Raw genomic sequence first — 26,480 nt, 5'->3', positions numbered from 1 at the left:
TTTTAAAAAGGACGGACTAAGCAAGGACGCAAATGGGTTTTCGGTGAAATGCAAAGATGGAAGCGCTTTAAAAGGACTAGGATGGATAGGGACAGAGGAAGGACAATTCTTTTATGAATAAGGACGGAGGGACGATGACAGAGAGGTCCAAAGGTCGCGGACGGACGATGGAGAATGGACCAGCAAAACAGGATAAAGTGCTCATCCCTGCATGTTAACTTAGTTGAAGACTCTAATAGGTGTGAATGCGAGTTGTAGACTGTTTTTAAAAAATCTTAAATAGAACTCAATCACAGGTATGGGAGAAAAGCATTGTTTTTAACATGGATTTAAAAGCATTCAGACTTGGACCTGACTTCACTTCTCTTGGCAACTTACTCCATTTGTGTGCAGCATAATAGCTTGATGCTACTTCACCATGTTTTGCTTTGAGACCTGGACTCCGCTAATTGCCCTGAGAGTGCAAACCTCTAAATCACCTGGCTTAGACTCCACTTCAGCCATGATGCTGAACTAGATAAGTGGTAGAAGTTGGATGGATTGAACATTCACAACAGACTTTCTACCACATAGTCACTAATATTACCCCATTGCCTCATTACTTGCACATTAAAACCCCACTCATTGAACAGCCAACCATTTCCTACCACTTATGCTCAGTGCTCTGCTCAGTGTTTAAGAGACTCTGCAGCCTATCCAAAGTGACCTGAGACTGATTGCTCATCAAACATACTACAAATTGACTATAATAATGATAATAATAATAATAATAATAATTGTTCTGATTTACAGAGGAGAATAGTCATTCTTCTCCTTCACGTTTTGATGGGAAAAAAATGAGGGAGTTTTTGTTTTGTTTTGTTTTGTTTTGTTTTGTTTTGTTTTGTTTTGTTTTTTTCCCAAAGACATACCTCACAAAGAGCAATGCCCTGGTAACAATAAAAAGTCCCTCACGTATTGATCATTTAAATGGAAAAAGTGTTGATGGCATCCGGGCACAAATCCCAGTCCCAAGTTAAATGCAGTTTATTGAGGAAATCAAACATGGTAGTTTGTGTTTGATATCAATCGTTCAACATGTGAGACGGTGTGTTGCTGTGAGGCTTGTCTCCACTGGCAAGACTGTCACTGTAAAAGATATTTTCAAAGCAGCAGGGAAGAGGAAAGTGTGCCTGACAACCTAAAAGTGACTTGTGGTTCAGCTAAAGATAGCAGGCCAGACTACCGGTAAGTAAAAGTGAGCAGCAAACTAAAATAAAGACAGAAAACCTAATGAAGAGGCACAAAACTGCAAAGTGAAGACCAAGTGGACTAGTGAAGCAGAGACACAAGAGAGAGATGCAGTACAGCAGAGTATGAGTGTTAAATTTGATAGTGTTACCAACTGTAAGAACTTATAGATTTAGCTGTCTTTATCCATATAAAAACAAGTGGGAGGCAGTAATGTCTCAAAGTTCTGCAAGGGGCTGTGCGGTTACAATGGAACCGTTCCTCAGAACCTCTTGCAACATGGTTCGAGAACGCAGGTCAACACTGTCACTGACTCTGTCATCTGATTGGGCGACAAATGTAGACATTTGTTTAAGTGATGCGGCAAGGTACTCCACTGCATAGGCCCATTTTCCGCCTCCGGTGTAGCTGTACAGAGTCGTGCCTATTTACACAAACTGTAATGACTTTATATGTATCTAATTGCGTCACAAGAATAGCTCAGCACACATTCGGCATGACCACATTACATCTCATATTCTCGTTTAGCAAATGTGTAGTGTGTCTTGTCGAAGACGGAGCTATTTCCAAATTTGTTCGAACAACACAGCTGCCTGCAGGCTGCATCTGTAATTGGCAGAATGTACGTGACCGGAAGTGATGAAAGCTACTTTGAATTAAAGACATGTTCAAATTAAATAACTAACAAACATAATGTAGTTAGTTCTTTATTTGAAGTAAATAAAATGGTTTTCACACTTTTTACCAGTCCAAAAAAAAATAAATCACACAAACGCTTTACTTGGTTGAGGGCACGGAGGCGGACCTTCCGTCTCCCTGTGAATAGGCTTTCCGTTCACAAGACGTGACAAGGCTATAAATATTTCGGGCTCACATATACACAATGGCAGCACGAACGACCCCGGAGTGAACCAGGTTGAGTTTGCTGTAATGCCTTATTTCGCGGATCCAGTCAATGATGTCATTGATATATTCTACAAATTATGACATTACAGTAGATCAGTGATTTTGCATAAACAAGGTTGATGTAAATTAACAGTATTCATACTTGAAAGTAAACGATGTTCATATTGATTTTCGTATAGGCCATTTTGTACTGTTGGGCTCTCTCACACTCACCGGGTCAAGTGCCTTTTGGGGCCGTTTAGACTCAGCTCAGATAGCTCACAGTGGACGCGAGGACTTATACAAAATAAAATAAAATATAATAAAAGATGTAGCCGCGACTATCACGCTCGCCCGCTCTTCATGTGTTTTTCATTCACATTTTCCACAATAACCACATCACTTTACACTCACACTCATCACTGCTCAGTGATACGACATATGCAGGAACCTATGCTAAGCTAGGTTAGCTGGATAGGCTTTAACATGCACCGAGCAATTCAGTGGATAAAATAGTGATTGGTGTACTGTATTGGGGTGCTATTCATATTTTTAATATTTTTTAAAATAGTTGCTCCAATGGTCAGAGAAGCCACTGATTCGAGTGACAATATATTTAAGTTGGCGACACTAAAACCATGTTCAAAATAAAAGCAGCGTGTACTTGGTGTTTTAATTTGACTTCCTAAGGGCTGCAGAGGCTGTGGACAGGCCGGATGTGGGCCGCGGGCCCTACTTTGCACGGATGTGCAGTAAATCTTTAAGTTCATCCATGAGGTTGTTGGGTCGGAAAAAAAATGTGCACCAAACAACAACCACTGGTGCGCATCTGAGAACCACCCCAAATTTTTTTACGTGCACCCTTGAATATAATGCAGTACAACAAGAAGACTGCAAATGCTGCAAGGTCACTGAGCAGCTGCCCAATGAAGAGTTGCTAAACACTCTAAGAAGAATGACTCATTTAGCCAGTTATTGCTTTGTTCATCGCAAGTTGTCATCTCCCGTATGCAAGGGCTACTGTAAGAACATTTTCCACAAGCCCACTGAAATGTTTTCATCATGGACAATAAGCAAAATGATTGAATAAATACATTTTGGTTCATATAGGAACGTGTATGCAATTTGGTTTCTTTTCTAAAAACATACCTGGCATCTATATCAAAATCCAGGCATGATATTGCCTTTGGCAGAAGTGATATTAACTTAATGATAAATCATAAGCTGAGATCAAATTAAGGGAAATATGATTAGAGTGTACATTTTTATATCACTGAAGACATTTACTTTATGCAACTCGTGTGATCACACATTAGGAAACCAAATTCTCCCACGCTTTGAACATTAAAACAGATTCATGATCGTAACAGAGCCGAGTATAACGTTATTAAGTGTGTCACTATTTTTTCCATAGGTTGGTTTGGAAATATAAGACTTGCAACATTATCCAAGTTATATGGCCATCAATTTGTTGAGGTTGGGCATAGAGATGAAGTTTCCATTGTAAGGGAATTCATGCTGAGCACACACATGTGCTTCCATATTTCGAAGTGCATTTTACAATCCCATTCCCGTTTGTTGAGGGCACAGGCGTTGTGCATTAAACACTACGCATTGAACTGTCACAAGGTAAAACAGCATTGGCCATCTAGTCCAAAGCAGCAGGGCGCCAGGCGGCAGTGATGTCGTAGGGTCGACACGCCACCAGTAAAATTCGTAAAACACAGATGACGAAAAGACTCTTTTTTGATAACAAAAATCCTCATTTTTGTTATCCATCATTACCTGCAGATTTGAAGGCATGCAAACAGTCAGTCAGGCGTATGATTTTCTTCTGAGGGATGGTGGAAAATATTCAAGGGAAGCTTGGAGTGTTTAAGGAATTCTTCTAAAAATAGCCCGCCGCCCCATTTGCTTCCCCTCTAACTCTTGGGGCACACCACCTTGGCTGTAACCCAAGGCTCCAAACCTGTTTCCCTTTCTTTAAATAACCAACAGAGTCCCACTCGTCCGTGATCGAGGGATACTGTTCACTCAGAGCTGTGTGTGTTTGTGTTCTATACTACTGCGCTTATATAAATCACAGGTTGATAGCTTGATGGGTGCTCACCATGGCATTGTTCGAGGAATTAACATTGTATTGGAATCTTATGGTCAAAAAAGGAACAAATATACAAGCCTTCATTGATTAGCTTGTCCAGTTTCCGTGAGGCACCACAATGTCATTTCCCATAAAAATTAAATATGACTCAAGAAGCCGCACTTGCAAACACTTTCCACCTCGCGTGCACTCGGGTAAAATACATTGGCGCAGCGTGCCGTAGCTGCACACCATTGCACAAGGCTACTGGGTGTCTGGTGTATGCCGGTCGCCTCTTTTTCCACTGCCTGCATTCCACCTCCATCCTTCCATAAAGCTGTAACATTTTCTCCACTGGCCCACTTTGCACTCAGCTACAACTTGGTCGTACAGTTCCGCCTCATGAAACCTTTTGAATTCATGTCAGCACGTTTTGTTTTTCTCTATAGCGATCTGCATGAAAGGAGATGTGACAAGGAGTTAGAGGGTGACCCGATACCCTGTGTGGGAAGGGAAGGAAGCTTCCATGATACAAGTATCTCTTTGACATTATCCGTTGCAAACACATGAGAGGTGCCCAGCTGAGGTGGAAGCTCCTCACTCGCCTTTTTGCACGCCTTGTGATCTGTGAAACTATGAATCGGATTAGAAACGGTGTGCTGCCTGCTCCTGGTTCCTGCCTGCTTGAGAACAGTGCACCTATTGAAACTAGAGAGGGCAGCAGAAGTGAGCCAAACTCTCAGCCTGAGTTCTCAGACGGTCTGCCGGCTCCAGAAAACACTCTTACATCTTAATCTGTTGAACAATTGAACTCTAAATACCTCTTTGGCTACTTGTGGAAAGTATATGAAAATCGCAGATTAGGTCCGGTTGATACTGTCTGAGAACAGAAACAGCCACAAAACATGACAGGGTAGGCAAAAAAATTGAGACTAGTGATGATGAAAAAACTGTGAGTCAGTCAACGGTTGGGAAGCGGTAAGGGTAGAGGGGTAACCGGAGACCAAAGAGACATTCCTTGTAGGGCACATATATCTGGAGAAAAAATTCTTTTTGATCTTCTTTCACTTTTACTTGACATGCTTCCTAGAAAGCTGCACTAAGTGTACAAGATGAACACATGCTGGAATTACTGTATGTCATTGTCACTTTTGAAGTCATTTGTAGCCTAAACCATTGTACACTTTTCAAAATGTTAAAGTGAACACTAATATTGCACATCCCAGATCTGGGGTCATGCGATCAATGGAAATCCATATCATTAACGCCATGATTATTGGTTTCAGGAAACTCTTAATACTCAATATTGTGTATGGCGTAAATATAGGCATGCTTCAAATGAACCAAGGGATAGGTGATTTCTTTCCAAACCTGGATCGAGGTATCATTCTGCCCCTGGACAGTTTATGGTGGGACACAATGTTCTGACATGTCTCGTGTGTGCTCAATTGAACCCAAACTTTGGGGACGGCTCAGTCAATAGCATCATTGTATTTATCATCCAGGAACAGCTGACATACTTCCAGCAACACGCATCAGCATATGCTCTCATATGCCATACTGTACCCCCCACCCCACGACTCCACTGTTATGGAACAGTGCCTTTCTCTCCAATAATGACAAGATCCACTCGTCTTGGGTAAATAATATTCAATTATTAATATTCATTTTGGTTTTGTGTGACGTACTTGCCCCTTAACCGAATAACTTTGGAACACCCTCAACAGCAACAACTGAAATCAAGCATTTTCTAAAACTGGCGAGAGTCGTTCACATCTGTGTGGAGATATTTTGGTCCACTCTCCTTTGCCAAATTGCTTTAATTCAACAACATTGGAGGGTTTTTGAGCATGAACGGCCTTTTTAAGGTCATGCCACAGCATTTCAATTGGATTCAAGTCTAGATTTTGACTAGGTCACTCCAAAGAATCTTCATTTTGTTGTTATTTTTTTAAGGTATTCAGAAGTTGACTTGGTGTGTTTTGAATTATTGTTCTTCTACAGAAACTAAGTGTGCTTCAGTGTGAGGTCATGAACTGATGGCCAAACATACTCCCTCAATTTTTTTTTTCTGGTAAAGAGCTGACTTCATTGTTCCATCAATCACAGCAAGTTGTCCAGTTGTCCATACAACCACCACCATGTTTGACTGTTAGTATGGATGGTCTTTTTCTGAAATGTTATATTTACACCAGGTACACATCTTCCAAATAGTTCAACTTGTCTCCCCAAAGTTCTGGTAAGCATTCAGATATTACTGTTGTTGTTGTTGTTTTTTCAGAAGTAATACAACTCTATATGTTCCTTTTGGTCAGCAGTGGTTTTGGCCTCGGAACTCATTGTTGACCAGTCCATCCCTTATTGTTGAGTCCTGAACACTGACCTTAATTGAGGCAAGGGTCACATACAGTTCTTTAGATGCTGTCCTGGGTGCCTTTATGACATCCTGTATAAGACGTCAGGCTCTTTTGTAGGCTGGCTGTTCGCCACTGTTTCATGTTTTCTCCATTTGTGGCTAATGGCTTTCCGTGTGGTTCGTTGGTGTCCTATAGCTTCAGGGATGGCTTTGTAACCTGTTCCAGATTGATAGGGGGTAGATTCATTATTTCTAACATGTTCTTGAATTTCTTGGCATTTTGTTGCATCAATCTCTTGACCAACTTCATTTTGTCAAGACAGGTTCTAGTTAAGTGATTTATTGATTGAACAGGTGTGAAGGTAATCAGGCTTGGGTGTGGTCTTAGTTCAGTTAGTTGGTTTACATTAAATAGGGGAAGTGCTTGTGTTTGTGGATTTGTCCATGCATAACAAAAATATTGACTGCTCATTTAGGTCCATGGTCTCCAGTTCACTCTTAAGTCAATTTCTTACATGTCTTTCTTGTGCACTTTCAAGATGTAGCGATTCTCCCATCTAGGGTTCTGACCATGCTTAACCTGGAAATCTGCACATAGCCACCAAAGCAGGGGTGGAGCTATGGGTGGGCATAGGTGTGATTACAGTCTGCGATTATTTATTTACTGGACAAAAATCAGTTCCAATATTTATATTTAAAAAATAAATCTTGATATTGATACAAATGTGTTTTTTCATGAACTTTTTAATAAATCCAATACAAACAATTCAATCAGAATACCATGCTCAGAATTGAACGTTTATGAGCCAGTGCCTAGCGAGTGAGAGTTGATCATGTTGCCAAGCGGCTTAATGCGCTTGTGGCGCACACGGGATCAAATGCAAAAAAAATCTATAACTCATAGCCCATTATTATGATGAGTCTAGTTGTTTGTCATTGGCGCTTAGACTCCAAGCCCCATAAGCATGTGGAAATAATTCTCACAGGTGAAGAAAACAGTCCACTGGTGCTGATCCTTTACCAATGAATGATATGATGTCGACACTCAGCCATTTGTTCTAATTTAGTAGGGACACATGCCCCTTCCGGTCGACCGGTTAGCACGTCCGCCTCACAGTCCAGAGGTCGTGGGTTCGATCCCGGCTCCGGCCTACCTGTGTGGAGTTTGTATGTTCTCCCCGTGCCTGCGTGGGTTTTCTCCGGGTACTCCAGTTTCCTCCCACATTCCAAAAACATGCATGGTAAGTTGATTGGACTCTCTAAATTGCCCCTAGGTGTGATTGTGAGTGCGGATGTTTGTTTGTTTCTGTGCGCCCTGTGATTGGCTGGCAACCAATTCAGGGTGTCCCGCGTCTACTGCCCGAAGATAGCTGGGATAGGCTCCAGCACGCCCGCGACCCTTGTGAGGATAAGCGGTATAAATAATGGATGGATAGATGGACATGCCCCTTCCGCAGGTCAGCACAAATCAGCCAAGTCAGCCGGTGAGAACTATCACCTGCCATCAGCGGGTGTGAAGTGACTCAAAATTTAAGTCATTGGGGGAACGGGTGTACCACCGGATTTGTCAGGGAATGGCGTCATTTCAAGGTCGCCCCACCCAGAGTGCATACATTTCATGAAGGTGCATAAGTGACACATTTAAGTCAATAGGAGAGTTGTTGTAGCCCAGAAAGTGTGCAACTGACTTAAGTACAGAATATGTCCCTTTATTGTCCACCCTCTGGGCTCTGCTGCCACTATTATAAGCAAGCAGCGACCACTGTGGACATTATTAATATGTCTGTAATTCTTGATATTTGGGGTATTTTGACGAAAGCATGCCACAGACATGTTAATAAGACACCTTGGAATGTGTTTATATTGTGAAAAAATGCATACATCCGCTTTCAGGACTGGGGGTTGTATTTATGCTTTGCTTTGTACCATGTACAGTAGTTGCCCTCAGTATGAAAGACATTGGATGTTCAATAAATATTTTTCGATATATACAGTCAGCAACATCTGTTGTCCAATTTGGCGGTCCTGGGTTAGAATCTCAGCTCAGGCCTTACAGTGTGGTTCTAAACTGCCCATTGGTTGTGAATGTAAGTGTGAATGGTTGTATGTCTATTTGTGCTCTGTGATTGACTGGCAACCTGTCGATAGTGTACCTCACCAACAGTCAACAAGCGGATTCAGTTACACTCATCCTAATAGCACATTTCATACTGGATGAGTTTGCAATCAATGTTCTATACATCGAGGTCATATTTTGACTTGCATTTCTTAAAATGAGTTTGCATTTGTTTTCAGGATCAAATTCTTGGTGAAATATGTGAGAGTATGAGTCAATTAACTAAGATCTCTCCTGTTTTCTACCTTGCAGGAGTTGCAGTGCTGGTGTCTCCTGACCACCCTCTGCAGCTGGGGCTGGACAGCAGACAACAGTTCTGTTTGCAATCACTGCCGAGTATTGCGCTTCTACCCCTGCAGTACACTGTTTGTGTAGCCAACAATGTGAAGGCTGTACACCAAGAAGCAATGAAGCAGCTTTCCCAGCTCACTAGGGAGATACCCGACATGAAGGCGCTTTGGTAAGTGCTTTGGAGGTGGATGAGGCATTCGCAAAGAGCTCATAGAATGGATTGATTGAGTGGACCATCATAACTCGAACCCAATCCATTTCATGAGACTGCTCCATCTTCGATTTACTTGGATTACAAATAATTCTTAAAAAAAAAATGGACATGGAGGAAGAATCACCATTCAATATTTAAATGGTTAGAAATGCAAAAGGATGTAAATGTTCCATTACATTTCTAGAAACTGAATGAAAAGCCTTCAATTGGAGGTTTATATGAAGTATTCCTTAAGGACACCTTTCTTTTTATTTCAGCATTAGAGCTACAATTTCCATTTCCATAAGAGCTCCTACATACAGGAACATGAGAAATATGACTTTGGTGATTATTAATTTAGGGCAATTGGGATGTAAACCTTTCACTGGGTGGTAATCAAATACATTTGATAAGAACTGTAAATTGATGGACAACTACCAGTCCACCCGTTTTTAGTCATCTCTGGGGGCGGCCATTTTGTCACTCTGTCGACCGAAAATGACATCAAAACTACACAGGGCTCAGGTAATGACCAATCATGGCTCACCTGTTTTCTGAAGCTCAGCCGTGATTCGTCGTTACCTGAGCCACGAGTAGTTGTGATGTCATTTCAAGTCGACAAAACGGTCGGATTTTGCTGCTTAACTCATATTCCACAAACGCAATATCAATCAGAATGCCGTGTTTCAACTAGTGGGCTTGCAGGGATCATATTCGTGAAAAAAATATGTTTGAGTTGATTTCCACTTTAAACAGGTAACATAAAAAGATGGCAAACCCTCAATGGTATTATTTATTGCATATGACATTTTGAAATTTTGGGACAAATTTTAGCAAGCATCATGAAAGTTGACGCACATGATTTGGTTTTGTGGGCCACATAAAATGATATGGCAGGCCACATCTGGCCCCTGAGCCTTGAGTTTGGCATATGTGCTGTCATGTCATGTAAATCTAAACTCTACTACAATTATCATTGTTCAAAAAAATTGTTGTAAGTAAATGTGGAGCAATAAAGTACATTCGGTGACTAATTCATTTTTCAGTCAACTATCCTTATCATCATCAAAAAATTGCACTGTAAATTGCGCAGATTAATTTGTGTATAATTCCTTACAGGCTACCATCTTGGAAGCTCCTCAGCAATGTGGATTCAGGACTGAAAGTGGAGAGGGAGCTGAGGACCTTCTCTAATCGGCTTCGAAGACACCAGCTAGGGGATGGAATCATCAGCCTTAATGAACATTCCACCAACCTCCTCTCTGAAATGGTACATGCTCTTCAATATATACAGTATAGTGCTAAACTTATGATCAGCCCGGCTTCTATCTTCACTGTGTCAGGCTGAATTGCAAGCACATGTCCCACCTGTGAATGTGCAGAAAGGGGAAAATCTTTTTTTTTTGTAGTTCTATGTAAATCTTACTCAAAATTGCTATTATCTCTCTATTATCTCTATTATTATCTCTTATTTTTTAAACCCAAATTACACTACCCTTTCTATGCGTTTTGGTCTGTCTGTCCACTCAGCAATTGTGGTTTAGATAATCAAACTCTATATTTTTTGGACAACTTTGTTTTTTCCCTTAAATGGTCAATATTTGTTTTGCCTGCTTAAACTGACGTTGCTGTTGTACATCTCTTAAGCGGCACTGCAAACACGTCATTCAAGTATGAGGAGCTTAATTACAGGGCCACCCACCATTCACAGAAAGAAGCACCTTCATATTCTCTATTTTCCACTTTGAAGCTGACAAGGGTTCAATGGTCAAGGGCTTAAATGTGGACAGCGGGCAGAGATGAAAGATTTTACTTGAAGTAGATTTTCAGAGAAAAGACTGCTAAGAAACACGGATAAGGGTAGTCTGGTTCACCAAAGAGTCATCATGCGGGGGTGAAAAAAGAGAATACAGTGTTCAAGAACAAAATATTATTATATACCTTTTTTTTTTTTACTTTCCTAAACAAACAACAACAGCAAAATAATACTTGTGTGGCCTTTAAAATGATAAAAATGCTCATTTTCAAATTGCATTCACTAATACAGTACATTTATGATTTAGGATGTAGTTCGTGGATGTCCTACTGCAGTGTAATGCAATGTACTTTTGATGTTCCCATAGTACCTACGATACATGAGGGTAGCAAAAGATTGTTAACGCCTCTCATTAAAATGTAGTGAAGTTCTACACTGACGAAAACAACAACCACAATATCATATTCATGCTGGATTCATACTTAGCAGGCAGCGAATATTGTGTCCATGAAGTGTTCTTCCTCCGAATGTTTTTGGACATTTCCAAAAAACAGAATCAGCAGGGCCTCTCTTAAGTATATCAAAATCAATACCAGATAAAAAATAAAATCAGTAAAGACTGCTCACTGGGAATGTAACAGGAACATTGGATGGGAAAAAAGTTCATGTAACGATGAGATCCTGACACCCCAGCTCACTGCTGTGCAACGACCTCAGAACAAAAAAGACAAGTCTTTCACATAATGGGCTCTATTTTCAAAGAAAGGGTATCTGCTCCTTGGTACAAATGCTGATGGATCCTGATTTCCACATCGGCACTAGAATCTTTGTGCAATCGCCATTTTGGTTTCACGGTCTTCGCCAGGCTGGGTGGGCCAGCACAGCAGAAGTGTCTTGGAAATGTGCCTGGCAGTGACAATTTGGTCGGACCACATCTAACATGGGCAAAGGGTAGACAGCTGGTCTAACATGACGTATTTCATCCGTAAATACGAACAGCGAGCATCAAAACCTCTGAAACATTCTACTCTATTTCAAAACTCATCCAACTGCAGCTGTGGGGAACACACAAACAATCGGGGGCGGGAAGCAGCCTCCAATTGCCCACACGGCGCAGATGTGCTTCCGCTATGTCGAGAACCTCGTGCCCGACGAGCGTGCTGCATTTAAAGGGAATGAAATGAAAATGAAAGTCGGTTGTGACCACTTCCACGGCGGCACAGCTTTGCCTCCCACAGATCCGCCAGCCTGCACTCGTCCTTAGAATTACCAACATCGGTTCTAACCCGCCTCCACGCCAGCAATATGTTAATGAAAGCCCTGAAGTCCAAGCGTCTGCCCAAACGCACGCACGCCACCTTGGAATGTGAGCCCGTTGCGAGTTCAGGAGGTGTGAAAGAATGAAAATATAGAAGTAGAATAATCCATTATCTTGGTGAGACGAATTTGCTACCCACATGAAAATACTTTTCTGGTGCATTGAAGATATAAAACACCAGTTTTGTTCCTATCATAAAGTCTGAGCAGAGCACACAGTGTTGATGATGGAAATAATTCTACAGCAATGAGACAGGCAACAATGATCCTTTTATTTCCCTCCAGTTTTATTGGTATTCTGAAATTATCAGTCACAGGTCAGTTCTTTTTCATTGCAGTTTTATGGAGAAAAAAAGAAACACATTATATTACTGTTGGCATGAGACTATGTCGGTCATGTAATCATTTTGCGTCATTTCTGAATTTAATGACTGAAGTGTGCAGTTCTTTTTCTGTAAAGCAATTGGTTTAGTATTTGAATAGAAATTCATTTGTACGTACATTTGTTAGGGTGCCAGAAAAAATCTACTGCATAATACTGTATGTTCTAACGTCCCTTTTCTTCACATTGCTGTTTCGCAACCTGGTTTTAACTTTCTGTGTTCTTATATCACACCATTAGGTAATCTAGGATTAGTATCTGACATTACATGAACATTCCAAAGGATTAATTTAGGTGTTAAATGGTTCTGTTTGAGGTCATTTGACACAGCTGCAGTCAAACTGGGAGACATTGGACTATAGAACCAAACATCAGAATGTGGACATTTTAATATGTTGGCAGTGTGTTTGTGAAATTATTAATGAAATATTGTGAAACGAGGCTGGACTGAGTCTTCTGGACAAAAATATTGGGACATCTCACCTTTATTCGAAAATAGAAAATAAATTGCAGCTACAACAGCTTGGTCGGTTCGGGGAAGACGTTCTTCTCATCTGGGGGACTTTTTTTTCTCGCTTTCGTCCTGAAGAGATTTCAAACTTCACCAATGTTTGATATTAGGGTATGGAACTCCCAAAGGTGGGGTTGAAGTTCTTCAACCAAAACATGTCTCTATGGAAATGTGTTGCCAAAGGTACAAAAGGAATACATGCTTTTGTCCATAAAATGTACTTCTGTCTCCTAAACATTCGCATTTCTCCTTAGGACCACGACTACCTCAACAGCAGAAAGAGGGGGGCGTCAAAGAGACCCAGCAGGGACCTCCCACTTGTGAAGCTTCTTAACATTTCCGTCACTCTGTCCCCTTTCCTGAGCGTGGACACCACGCAGTTCCATACGTCTCTCATGGACGGCACTGAGGCCTTCTGGCTTAGTCTCCCCTCGGCGCCTCATGGACATCTGGTGAGAGGAAACGTGTGCGGTTTACGGTCAACACTGTTTATTCTCAGTTATTCTCATCTTCTTTGAGGACCGTAGACAATAAAGCCATCAATGCGTTTCCATTCTAAAGGTCCCCTTGATGACTCAGTGGCGAGGGAAATTCTGTGTAAAGCTAAATGTCACAAACCCAGGAGCGGTGAGCTGGTTCCTGGACAGAGTGGGAGCCATACAAGCCCATTTGGGAATGGAGTATATCCTTCTGGAGGGGGGTGAGAGGAATCTCTTTGAGGAGCAGGCCCTGCGGCCACCCGAGGCTCTTGGTGGGGACACATATATCAGGCTGCTGGCTGACGTGGCCGCCCGAATTGGAGACTCCACCATCATGTCAGCGGGGACAAGGTGCACTGTCAGATTTGTTTCCGACCTATTTCTAAATAACCGTTCTGCTTATTATAACCTGTTTGTTCCCCAGGTCTAGCCACAAACCAGTGTTTCTCAGGATGACCCCTCTGCTGTCTGACTGGAGCCCAATGGGCCTGAAGGGCATCATTCCCTCTCTGCTACATCACACTCTGCTGGGATACAACTTCCTCATTCCTGATGCAGTAGGTAATACAGCGTTTTATAGGTCACTTGTTTGACTTATATATATATTAAAAAAGGGCACAATTCTCAGCGGATATGTACAAGGTGGCCACACTACAGGCTGTGGAACTCTCTCCATCTAGCCATCAATCCTGGAAACAACTCTCAACTAACTTTTGTGCGGGAGGTGGCGTAAACCCTGTACATTTGCAATTAATCATAGGGCATATAGACAAGTAATCATTTACAGTGGACACTTTGTTGAGAGTCTTCAGTTAACTTAAAATGCATGTGAGAAACCACAATCAAGAAAAGCAATAAAAATGCAAATTTCACACAGGAGGGCCTGAGCCAAGATTCAAGCCCTGAGACTGAGAACTGTGAGACAGACATGCTAACCACTAGAGCTCAGACTCACACCAAAAGTCTACATTCGCTATTCTTATTCACATTAGCCACCGAATGACTGAATCAACTCGCATGGGTTACTCAATGTACTTTTGCGGGAAAAAAAATCATAGTCCAACAAATGAGAGAACAAATTTGATAAAAAATGGTAGAATGGAGGGCACGTCCTGTAAAATCCAGTAAATAACCTTCTTTTTTTCCCCAAAAAATTATCCCAAACTGAAGGGGAGTATTATACACAGAGCTTAATAAGAAACAAAAATATCACATTGTTTAGACATGTACCAGTAGCTAGGCAGTACTTGGGGGTTGTAAAAAAATAAGTTAAATTAATATAAATATAATCACTGATTTATAGCGCAAATCAAACACAACATAGCTCAATATACTTCACACACATTTAAAAGTAGTTACAAACAGACGTAAGAGATTTAAAAGTAAAGAAATAAAAAAATTACCCACTAAAACATAGGTATGTGAAAAGAGCATAGTTTTAAACTTGGATTTAGAAGCAGTTTTGAATCTGTATTCATTAATATTCTTCACTCTGCTAGAATATGAGCAAAGGACCATATTATACAAAAGTACAGAGACAAAAAATGCATTATAGGAATGATTTTGGGGGCGCTGTAATTCTACACAGGTGTGTGTTATTCATGGGATTTTACGGTATATTGTGCTTTATTTTGATCATGTGTTTACAAAGCCATATTCAATCTCATTCGAACATATAAGAGTGTAGCATACACTGGAATGTTGATGCAGCATATCAACACACGGAAACGTTCACCTTTTTACTTTAGCCTCCAGGGTCCTGCGACGTATCCTGACCAACGGCAGAACAAATGACATTTTTTCTCTTTGGTCCCATTTTAAATTAATCTATGTTGCTAGCTTCATCCTACGCAGCGCTAAACTAAGCTGTCAGGTCTAGCATCCAAGTTTGAAAACTGACTTTCATCTGTTGCTAGCACGCCATTAGCCGGCCAACAGCCGAGTCGACAAAGGTTTGATGCAAAACTAGGACAGTGAAAATTAAATAAACTAAGGTAGAAACAAAATGCTAAAGACAGGAAAACTGGAATTACTTACATGTGGGAAAAAGCATATGGGCAAATAACAAGGAGCAAACAATTTTCCATCATTCCAGAATTTAGAAACCTAACTAATGATGATGCCCATCCACTCGAACAAAGGCAGTGGGAAAAAAACTAACTATTCAGTACTAAAACACAGGCTCATATTGACAGAGAGCTCACCGGACACCGCCGGAACTACGGCACTTTCCAGGGCTTCCTAATAGCACACGCACTTGAACTTTGTCCCTACGGGGCCTTCATTTAGAGTAAAAACCAACAATGTATGTGAAATGCGGGGGTGTTCTGTTCAAATGAATTGTGCTTTTACATGATAAAAGCCCCTGCATCTTTTGTTCGTACAGGTGGATCTCTATCTGGAGACATGGTCACAGATGAGGAGTTGTATATCCGCTGGCTGGAGATTGTGTCCTTCCTCCCTGTAATCAGCTTCCATACACCCCCATGGATCTGCGGAGAGGACCGGGTAAATACCCTTTTTTCTCCCTGTTAAATTAACCATACACAAACCTTAAATACAATATCATACTGGCAGTCTTCTGACAGGACCAAACGATACTTAGTTGGACAGCACCTTTGTAGGTATCCTCCCCCTGCAGAGACATTTTTACAACAAACTGGTTATTATTCAGTTGATCATGAAGAATCCACTTGATTTTGTGGAATTATTTGTTGATTCATTGCATTAAAGCAATAAATGCACAATAGATTGCACTGCAGGACTTGGCTTCACTCACCAGAGGCGCTGTTGATTGAGTCTTTCTCGGTTAGTGTGCGGTATTAAGAAGAAAAACAAGATGTTCAATCCGGGAAGGAGAGCAGCATCCACATAGACTCCTGCTATGTGGCACAACTCTTGCGGGCAGCGTTATTCTGCTCAAAGCAAATATGGACATCAAAACAGGAGTCGGAAACATTCAGAGAAAGATTTTCCCATCCCATTGAAAAAAAATCATTAGAGATTTGTGGATGGAATTTATTCAAACCTCTACATCAGGATGCAAATGTAAAAAATTAATTCCAACACTATTATCATCATCGAAATGTTATGGATTCTTCCTTGACCCATCCTCTACCTTTCCAAAAAGTTTTGTAATGTTGCAAAGTTTCCTGTGTGCTGGAAGGTGAGACTATATCATTTGAATTCCAGAGCGGTCAGCAAGCAAACTTGTGAAAACGGAATTATTCATCCACACATTTATCCAGACCCCCAGTCTGTAAGATGTTCTAAAAAGGAGTGGAATATTTCCTCCGCTCATTTTAACAATGGAAGACTGCTCGTGGAAATAAAAGAGAGCACGGCTTAGGCTGTTAAGTGAGCCAATAGTCTCTCCAATTGTTGTGCAGGTTGGTTCCCACGAGAAGATGCTGTATCCAAACACGGCTTTGCCCCCTGCAGGAGGGTTCTTATCTACTTGATCCCTCCTGCTGTTTGCTGCATGGCATCAAAACATACCCTACAGTCTGGGAGAATCCAGTGACTTCTCACAATGTAGAGCCGGGTTCAAGTATCCTGAACAGACAACATTCAATGTTTGTCGAGAGAGGGAAGACACACCACACCACGTCGTCCGCCTGGCGCATGCACGCAATAGGAGTGATGGACTGGCCCCCTCCTAACATTACCTGTGGTTTTGCGATCCATCTGTTCTGAATTATAATGTCTGTTCTGGATTTACAGCTCTCTTACACTCTGGCGAACCATCGGAGCAGGAACGATAATGAATTTAAGGGCAATACTCGGAAAAGTACATAGCTTTATATTGCTAGTTAAACGTTCCATGAGTATTTGACAAGCGCGACAATCAACTTATTTATTTTCCTCCTGAGAGAGCAAATTATATTGGTTGTGACTTGTGTTGCAATGTCAGAGATAAAAAGAGACCTTTTGGGAAGCTAGTCAGTGTTTTCCATGTTGGCCTCTGCACTGCTTTCATTTAATAAAGTTTAGATGAGGTGAGGCAGACTAGGTATCTTTGAGGAGACCACTACTCTTTAGTGGGCATTCCATAGTAATTTAAGACTAGCACATCCTGTGCAACTTATAGTGTCACAATGGAAGTGAACTGTTGTAAAAGATCATACCAACATAAACCACTTGGCTACTTATTTAGAACACTCTAATCAAACCCAGCACATTCCTTCAAATGTTCTCCATATTTTATTTTATTTATTAACAGCGCATCAACTATTGCTTTTTTCATGGGATACTGTAGACGATGTGACCCTTAATGGAATGTGCAAGTAAATTACCCAGATGGAGAGAGAAGAACAATTTGAACCTTGTCAAAACCACAAAGTCAACACTGAAGTGAACTGATGCTTGAAGTGACATATTCACACATGGACAAAATTGTTTCTTTTGTTTAAGAAAGAAAAACCCACAATGGTCGCTGAAATAACCTGAAAAGGACAAAAGTTAAATAAGTACAAGTAATTATTGAGAATCGAGCAATGTTGTATGTTTGTGGTCAAATAGAATTATATGAAAAGTAAACAAATGCAACTGACCAGTATACACATCCTTTTTCTATACCATTCTACAGTATACATACTGTATTGACTCAGACAACAATCTTGCCACTAATGGCCGTAGAAGTGGAAGAGATGCACAGTGATGACGAGCACGAGTGACGTGTGTGTGTGATAATAGTAGGGGAGTTGATTAATGGACGAAGAAAGCGGGTGAGTAAGATCAGTCCACAGTGGGACAAGCACACACTAACTGCAAGACCCATCCTGTATGTCATAGTCGACCATCCACGGCTGTCACAAACGAATCATTTTAGAATCGATTATCAATTATTCCATCGATTAATCGAGTAACACCCCATGCACCAGATCACTTTACACTCACACTCGTCACTGCTCAGCGCTTAGTGATGAGACACAGACAGGAAGCTGTGCAAAGCTACGTTAGCTAAAGAAGCTGTAACGTGCAACGAGCGGTCATGACAATTCTTGGCCCTTGTAAAGTAGTGATGTGGCGTACTGTGGCGAAGATTTTGTTTGTTCAATGTTAATTCACTTAAAAACTCCAATTTAAAGCTGTGATGTTGTTAACTTTAGCAGCAACGAGCAGCCGCCAACGCAGACGCTGGCCCAGCGTCACGCGGTTTCAAGTTTCTAATCTCCTCCAGCTCCGCTTTACATGATAAAACCATATTTTTCTCCCTTTTGAGTCTAAAGAGACCACAAACCCTTTGTGTCTTAATCTCCATAAACATACTGTATGTTGCCAGAAGAGTGTGCCCGCAGCTACAAATGTTCGTGCGGAAACACCAAAGTGGCCAAACATTGATTCCATGTGCTGCAAATACAGTACAGATTTTCAAATATATTATCGATTAAATACAGTTTAGAGGCCCGCCCCTTTGTTCAGACCAGTTTTTGTGGTCAAAACAACCAAGTTAGTCGATTTTTTTTCCCAACCCTACATTTATCCATCCAAAATAATTGTTATTTTGCATAAAAATGGCCTAGGCTAGAAGAAGATTGACAACACCCACTGAGCTGCAGCACGGTGGCCAAGACCGCACCCTGGTTTAACAGGACAGATTTCTCTATGTGCTCTGTTACTGACTGGGAATCGGTCCAGTCGGCCTTTCAACTGGAACAGGCTCCAGCTCCCCGTGACTCTCTGTAGGAAAAGCGGTCTGAATATGGATGGATGGACAGATGGACGGGCGGACGTATAAGTGAATGGCTGTCATCCCAGAAGGACGCCTCTTCTAAAGATGATGTACTGTGGTCTGATGAGACCAGACCAAGATAAACTTATTTGACTCGGGTGGGGTCAAGCATGTGTGATGGCAACCAGGTGAGCAGTACAGTGCCTACAGTCAAGCATGGTGCGAGGAGTTTCACGGTCTGATGCTGCATGGAGCTAAACCTCACTGAGAGAACCATAAATACCTAAATGTACTGTGACATACAACACTAAAGCAGAGCATGATCTCTTCCCTTAAGAAAATTGGCTGCAGGGCAATATTCCAACATGACAAAAACCCCAAACACACCATCAAGATGACCACTGCCTTGCTAAAGAGACTGAAGGTGAAGGTGATGGACTAGCCAAGCATGTCTCCAGACCTAAATCCCATTGAGCATGTGTGGGGGACATCGTCAAATGAAAGGTGCAGAGAAGTTCATGGTCTCTAACATCTATCAGCTTTGTGGAAGAGTGGAAGAGGATTGGAAACTTGGAGGCTCTGGTGAACTCAATGCCAAGGAGGGGAAACGATGATGACGCTAGAAAATATTGGCACACAATTTGGACATTTTCACTTAAGGGTGTACTCACTTTTGTTGCAAGCAGATTAGACGTGTGTGTCGAGTTATTTTGAGGGGACAGTAAATGTACACTGTTAACCAAGCTGTACTCTAACTACCGGTACTTCATGTTGTAGTGAAGTGCCATTCCTTCAGTGTTGTCCAATAAAGACATGAACAAGAACGTGAGGGGTCTACTCACTTTTGTGAGTTTCTAAAAAAAAACAAAAGAAGAAATGATCACTGCATGGGCTTTGGTTCACACGTTTTGGCTAGTAACACGTGACCAAGACCAGGAAAAACATACCCTAGCCTTTCTGCTCATATCATTTAGAAGTGTATTTAAGTGGCAAAGGTTTATAATGAAACCAAAATGATTTGTGTTGCCTGTGCTTTGTACTGCAGTGTTGTTTGTAGAAAAGTATCGGTTTAAAATCAAATACAAGAGAGTGCTACAGTTTTACTGGTATGTAGTCTAAGTGATTGATACGCTAGAATTGCTCTAATAGAAAAAAAAACACAATTTAGATTAGCCATCTCCAAAAACATACTGATTTTGAGGTGTGCGTTTTTGTTGCGCAACGTGTGCACGCTTCCATATTAATGTTGTATCCTGTGCTCTTCTTCTGCAACCCAGGTGCTAAACTTAACTCGGATATACATAACAAAGCACCAGAGGGATGTGGTGCCACTCATAGAGAAGTATGCTGAGGAGTGGCAGGAGACAGGAAACCCCATCTATCGGCCCATGTGGTGGCTCTGTCCAGGGGATCCGGTGACCTTCACCATTGACGACCAGTTCCTTATTGGAGACGAGGTAACCTTCCCTCACAATCTCGTACAGTGGGTGAATCCAGACATTTGAACTTTTTTTTTTTGTGCACGTTGCAGGTTCTGGTAGCACCAGTGGTGGAGAAGGGGGCAGTGAGGAGGGACATTTACTTACCTGACGGTGGCTTCCAGTGGCAGGACAGCCAAAACGCTCAGGTTTTCGATGGAGGGACGTTCCTACAGGACTACCCTGTGCCCTTGGAGGCGGTGGGTGTTTTCTTACGGCGAAGATGAGTTGCACGTGACTCATCCTGTTACTGTCTTCTATCGTTTTTGACACTCGTGCTGTTTTAAACTTGCACTTTTTCCACAAGAGACCACTGACCCAGCCTCAATGCTATGAATTGAGACAACTTGTCAAAATATATCTTTCTACTTGCACTTTACATGATTTCTAATTTTGTTTTCCTTTGGTTGTATTTTTCTTCCTTTTTTTAACGAACGTTAATCAGTTTTACCTCTTGGCTGATTTTGTTTTTTTTGTTGTTTGTTTTTTGTTCTGCTTCTTTGTATGTAAGTTCTGGCGAAATGTGTGTGTTCACACACTTTATTTTTGCCTCTCTACAGTCTATGAAGTTATTAGCTGCTGCTGCCTCTCTTGATCAGGAGGAGCAAAGCTAGCCCCTTGTTGCTTAATATGAATCTGAATCTCTCAAGAAGACCAAATGAAATGAAATGAATGTTGGAATGGGCTTTATTGAGGGAACTTTAGCTCACGAAAGCTTTTTGAGGACACAATCCTTGCTCACACATTTTGAAAGAAGGATTTTACTTGAACTTCTTGGGCCACAGGGCTGATGTTGGAATGAATGTACTTCACCCACAAATTGTCACTGTTTTTCAGAATCAACAGACACGCCAGAGTACAGTATATCCCCTTAGCACTTAATTTCTTTAATTTTAATACAAAGTATATGTATATATGTTGCAACCCTAGTGAGGATGAAGCGGTATTGATATGATATTGGATGGATAGAAATATATATATATATATGCTAAATCAATGTACTACTCTTTTGACCTGTTGACACCTGAATGTCCTTGTAAGTACTGTAGGCCACATGACCCTGAGGCCAAGGCACTAATATTGTAATATCTCCGCTTCATTTGAATCTGTTACTAACTTGCTGCGAGGGCTTTTAATAGTCGTCTTACAAATTTTCTTTGTTGTCCATTTTGTCCAAAATTGCCCTCAACAACATCACAGTGGTGGGAAGGAAATCATACAGAAATGCATAAAACAAGCAACCTCTGCTGTACATGTCCACATTTGAATGAGATCTATCAAAAGGTCTGCCATGAAAAACAAAATAGTGCTCAATTTATTGTGGTTTTGTTTTATGGACGTGTAGAACTTAGCTGTATCATACTGAGAGATACTATTTTGGTAAGTTTATACAGGTGCACATCACTGCTATTTGGATTTATTGTACAGTTTAATCTTTGGTAGAGTCTTGAGAATGGATTTTTTACTTGAAAGTCCGATACACTTAAACAAGTACATTTTTTTTCTAGATCGCTCCATCTGCACAGAAATTTCATTCTGCTGTCTATAATAGACTGAATGGCAATAAAGGAAGTCTTGTCATGCCCCTCGTATGATACAGTACAGTGCAAAGTACAACAACGATAATAAATATATTGTTGGTGATAGATATGAAAAGTCTACACACCCCTGTTCAAATGCCAGTTGGGTTTTTTTGTCATATAAAAGTAGGAGACCAAGATAAATCATTTCAAAACTTTTTACATCAGTATTGTCCCCTATAACCAGTACAGTCAACTGAAAAATTTTAAGAATCTTTGTGAGAGGTGAAAGTAAAGGTAAACAACTTGGATAATGTGGTAGCAAAAATGCGCACAGTCTCTTATAAATGGTATATGGCAATGTTCAGACTTAAACAATCACATTCAAACTATTGTTAAATGAGAGCACACACGTGCCACCACTATAAATTTCAGCTGTTCTCGTCGGGTTTTTGCTGACATTGTTCATATGTTTTGCTTTCTAGCAGAAGTCTGAAAGTTTAGCGCTAACACTGATTGCTATTTTGAACTGGACATATTTTTGCTATTTTGAACTGGACATATTTTTTTCCACCTTGACCAAGGCCCCAAAACCTGTTCATGATGCTGCCAACCATGCTTCACTATAGGTCTGGTGTTCTTTTGGCAAGGAACACCATTGTGTTTGCACCAAACATATTTTTGGAATTATGGCCAAAAAGTTCTGACTTGGTTTCATCGGACCATAACACATTCACGCACATGTTTGGGACATTTGTCAGGCAAAGTCTACTAGAACAGATCAAATGTATTTGGGGTTAATCAGAGGCTATTTAAATAGTTTGCAGTTGTGTGCAGATTCCCATTCAGCATGCGTGTGAATGCGATTTCTTTATTCTGAACACAGCCAATTCCAATTAGAGGGTGTGCACACTTTTTCAACCACATTATTTCACTTGATTATTTTTACAGACCCTCCTGGAATGATTGCTTTTTTAAAATTGAGTTGTACAGGTTGTATTTCACGTTAATGGTGGAAAAAAGGAAAAAGGATTTATCTTGGTCTCATTTTTTTTTCTATCACAAAAAACTGGTATTCAAACAAGGGTGTGTAGACTTTTTCCAATATTGTATATCCACTATATGAACTCTCTTCCAGTGTCAGAGTATCAAAAGTGAGAATTTTTATCATTGTAAAGCCTAACTAGACCCTATTGTAGGCAACTCCGGTCCTTGAGGGTCGCTATTCTGCATGTTTGACACCCCTGAGCTAGACCATAGATCACAATATTGTGCAGGTCTGTCATAGGAATTGTACGGTGGGGGAATTTAAAGAAAAAAGAAATGTTTGCATGGCAAAATACGTTTCGTCCAGCAGCACTGAGCTTATCTCACTGCCAGTTAGTGTGTTAGTTATTGTCTTTGGCCATATTCACTTGTTTTTCTCCCCCCATCCTGGCCGTAGTCATTGCTGTTGTACTGTGGAGCATTATATTTATACACTGCCTTCCTGTGGGATGTAAATGGGGTCGGCAAAGCATTAGTAAGGCTGTGTATAGATCAGTCATGTAGTCATGTAGCGTCCTCCTCATTGATTTGTCTGTTATCCAGGGCAATTGAAACAACAACAATAATAACAGGATTTCGCTAGGCTTTCTTGCTAATTGTGTTGAATTTTACCACACTGTGCTGGACTAACCTTGACGTCACATCCATTTCTTCAGTACAGTAAACGGTTTCATTTTCATATGTCTCCTGGGCTAAATACTCTGGCTATGTTATACGTTATCAAGAAATTTCGATATCCTTCTTCATTTGCAATCATATTCAAATTTACAGAAGTAATCACCTTGCACAACGAGACAATGCTTTACACTACTTACTCGACAGTATTCCTTTGGCTTTTATTTAAGTGATGTGGAGATACAGACGGACTGAATGCTTTACCCTACATTTTCTATAACTGACCCCGTTTACTGTATCAACACTCAGGTCTACTGAAGTCTATCCAATCACCAAATGTCTTAGTGCAACACATTGATGTCTTAATCGAACCTAAAAATGAATGTACAATGGACAAACTGTGATTTTCCCACCCGAGCCATTCACCGGCGGAGCTGTACAGTTCCCAATCGTAATGCGTTGCAGAAATGCTGTGGTATGTTGAAGTAGAAACTGCAGGAAATGCTTTGTTATTCGCTCTAACGACTGAGCGGACTGTGCCTGAATTTAATCTGGACAACACGAGTGCCTGGATTATTACAGTATCAGAAATGTACATATTACGATGACTGTGCCATTACAAATGTTTTTTTTCTCTTCTGTAAATCAGAGAATCAAGAATGACTAATTTGCAAATAAAGTTTACATTTTCTTACTACCTCGAGTCTGACAGTTGACATTTATGGAACATGGTGGAGTTTTTATGATTTTGCCTTTATACCCCACCGCCATGGATTTGAAATAAAACATAGGAAAAGTAGACTATCAACTGTACTTTAAGAGGGTTTGAAAAAATACGGCATTCACCCATCACCATTTAGGAGCTACAACTTTATTACTGTTACTTTATTCGACACATACAATATGTTTATGTGGTTATAGTTTGCATTGGTGTAAGAACTTCATCATACTGACACCTGTTTCAATTTTTTTTCTTTTTTTTGGGGGGGGGGGTGACCTTATTTAGAAACATATCTAAGTATGATGCGTGCATTTCTACACTACTAGTTGGTCATTGCAAAGCCTAATGAAGTGGTTGAGCGCATAACCTGTATCTATTGCTTGCTGCACCGGTATGTTTTTAAATATTAGGAACACTTTTTTTTTTTTCTTTCCTCATGTACCTACATCACACATGAGAGATTGCTGAAGACTTACTAGTAAATTACTACGTCTTCACAAATTCCTTGCAATCCAAATAAAGGTTATTGATAGTTAAGGGAGCTTTAAGTGGGAAGGATTCGCTTATGGTAGTCACATTCAGCCCAATCTCCACTGAGCCCCTCGTCCTTACCCTGCGGTCTTGGCTCCCGTCTCCCCTGGGGCCTCGCTCCTCTCCCACTTTAAGACAGGTGCAGCTGGCTGGAGTCATGCGTGGTCCCTCAGTGCCAACAAACAAGCTCACGGTCTCCATTTACACCCTGGCTTTAATCGCTCACATTCAGAAGGCGCTTTTTTAAATCTAGTTAAGATGTGGGAAAGCAGCTCCATGTCAGCTGATGAAAATGGGACAAATTGTGCACTTGCCTCAATATCCTTGCATGATACTTATGTGTCCAACCTCATTGTATGTACTGCACAATAAATCATCTTGCTGCGTATAATCCCAAAATATTAAAAGACGTGCACATTGTTTCTTCCAGACAACAACCATAAAATAACATTTCAATTATTTTTATTTTCAATTAATATTCAACATACCGTAATTAGGCATAGAGTATTCCCATCATTGTCCAACAGTGCTGGAAAAACAGAGGGAGCAAAAGCAGTACATGAATTAAGATGGTGATGTGCAGGTTGCAGATCTCTGTCAAAGTCTACTTTTAGAAAGTGCAAGTCAAGGCTTTAAGTTTCAGTGTCTGCTCTTGAGTGAATGACTTTTGCAGCTTGACAATTAAGTATACAATTGGAGTTCTTACTCTAAAGGAAACTATTCGGTTTGCAAGGATCTGTCTGACTTCTCTCTTGTGTTTGGATTGCAATGACAATGTGTTCTTCAGGTGCAATGACCACATTTTTCTGAGGTCATTGCGGGTCAGCACAAATATTGGTTTATGTAAACATAACTATAAAGGTGTGAATTTGGATATGAAAATGGGGCTTTCTTTTCTTGTATTTTCTTAATCTGTCAAACGAAGGTTCCCAGAGGAAAAGAAGAGTAAGCGGACCTCAGGAATGCAGTCTTGAAATGTTAGCCTGCTATCGGAAGCCCAGGCCAGGGTGACATCAGGGCGGGCGTGTGTGTGCTTGAGTGTGTGTGTGCTTGAGTGTGTGTGTGTGTGTGTGTGTGTGTGTGTGAGAGAGGGAAAAGGCGACTGCCCACGTGGTGGGCAGGAGCTCCAGAGACAACTGTCATCGCTTCCTGCTCGTGCCCTCCTTGGACATGTGTCACCTTGTGATGCCTTTAAACAACTTCCTTCAATGTGAGTGACTGGCTAAACCTTCCCTGGGACAATGACTACAAACACTACTCTCTAAAACGAAAATGAGCATGAGTGCTGTGTGAGTGAC

General features: G+C 41.0%; 1 protein-coding gene across 2 annotated transcripts in view; it reads left to right on the top strand.

The window, feature by feature from the left end:
- LOC147148434 (SITS-binding protein) overlaps window positions 1–24,627 on the top strand; it is a 29,532-nt gene extending 4,905 nt beyond the window's left edge. For both annotated transcript variants that reach the window (XM_086029556.1, XM_086029555.1), the window contains 8 exons: window positions 8,920–9,127; window positions 10,271–10,421; window positions 13,372–13,569; window positions 13,679–13,947; window positions 14,021–14,157; window positions 15,983–16,104; window positions 20,548–20,727; window positions 20,802–24,627. In XM_086029556.1, the coding sequence (XP_085885682.1) occupies window positions 8,920–9,127; window positions 10,271–10,421; window positions 13,372–13,569; window positions 13,679–13,947; window positions 14,021–14,157; window positions 15,983–16,104; window positions 20,548–20,727; window positions 20,802–20,975 (1,439 nt within the window). In that variant the 3' untranslated portion in view covers window positions 20,976–24,627. The remainder of the gene's footprint in view (window positions 1–8,919; window positions 9,128–10,270; window positions 10,422–13,371; window positions 13,570–13,678; window positions 13,948–14,020; window positions 14,158–15,982; window positions 16,105–20,547; window positions 20,728–20,801) is intronic.
- The last annotated feature ends 1,853 nt before the right edge of the window (window positions 24,628–26,480 follow it).

The sequence above is a fragment of the Filicampus tigris genome, chromosome 4 (genome assembly GCF_054856515.1).
Source record: "Filicampus tigris isolate MCC_2025a chromosome 4, RoL_Ftig_1.0, whole genome shotgun sequence".
Lineage (NCBI taxonomy): Eukaryota > Metazoa > Chordata > Actinopteri > Syngnathiformes > Syngnathidae > Filicampus > Filicampus tigris.
Note: the sequence above shows the minus strand (reverse complement) of the source record. Positions and strands in the feature narration are given on the sequence as shown.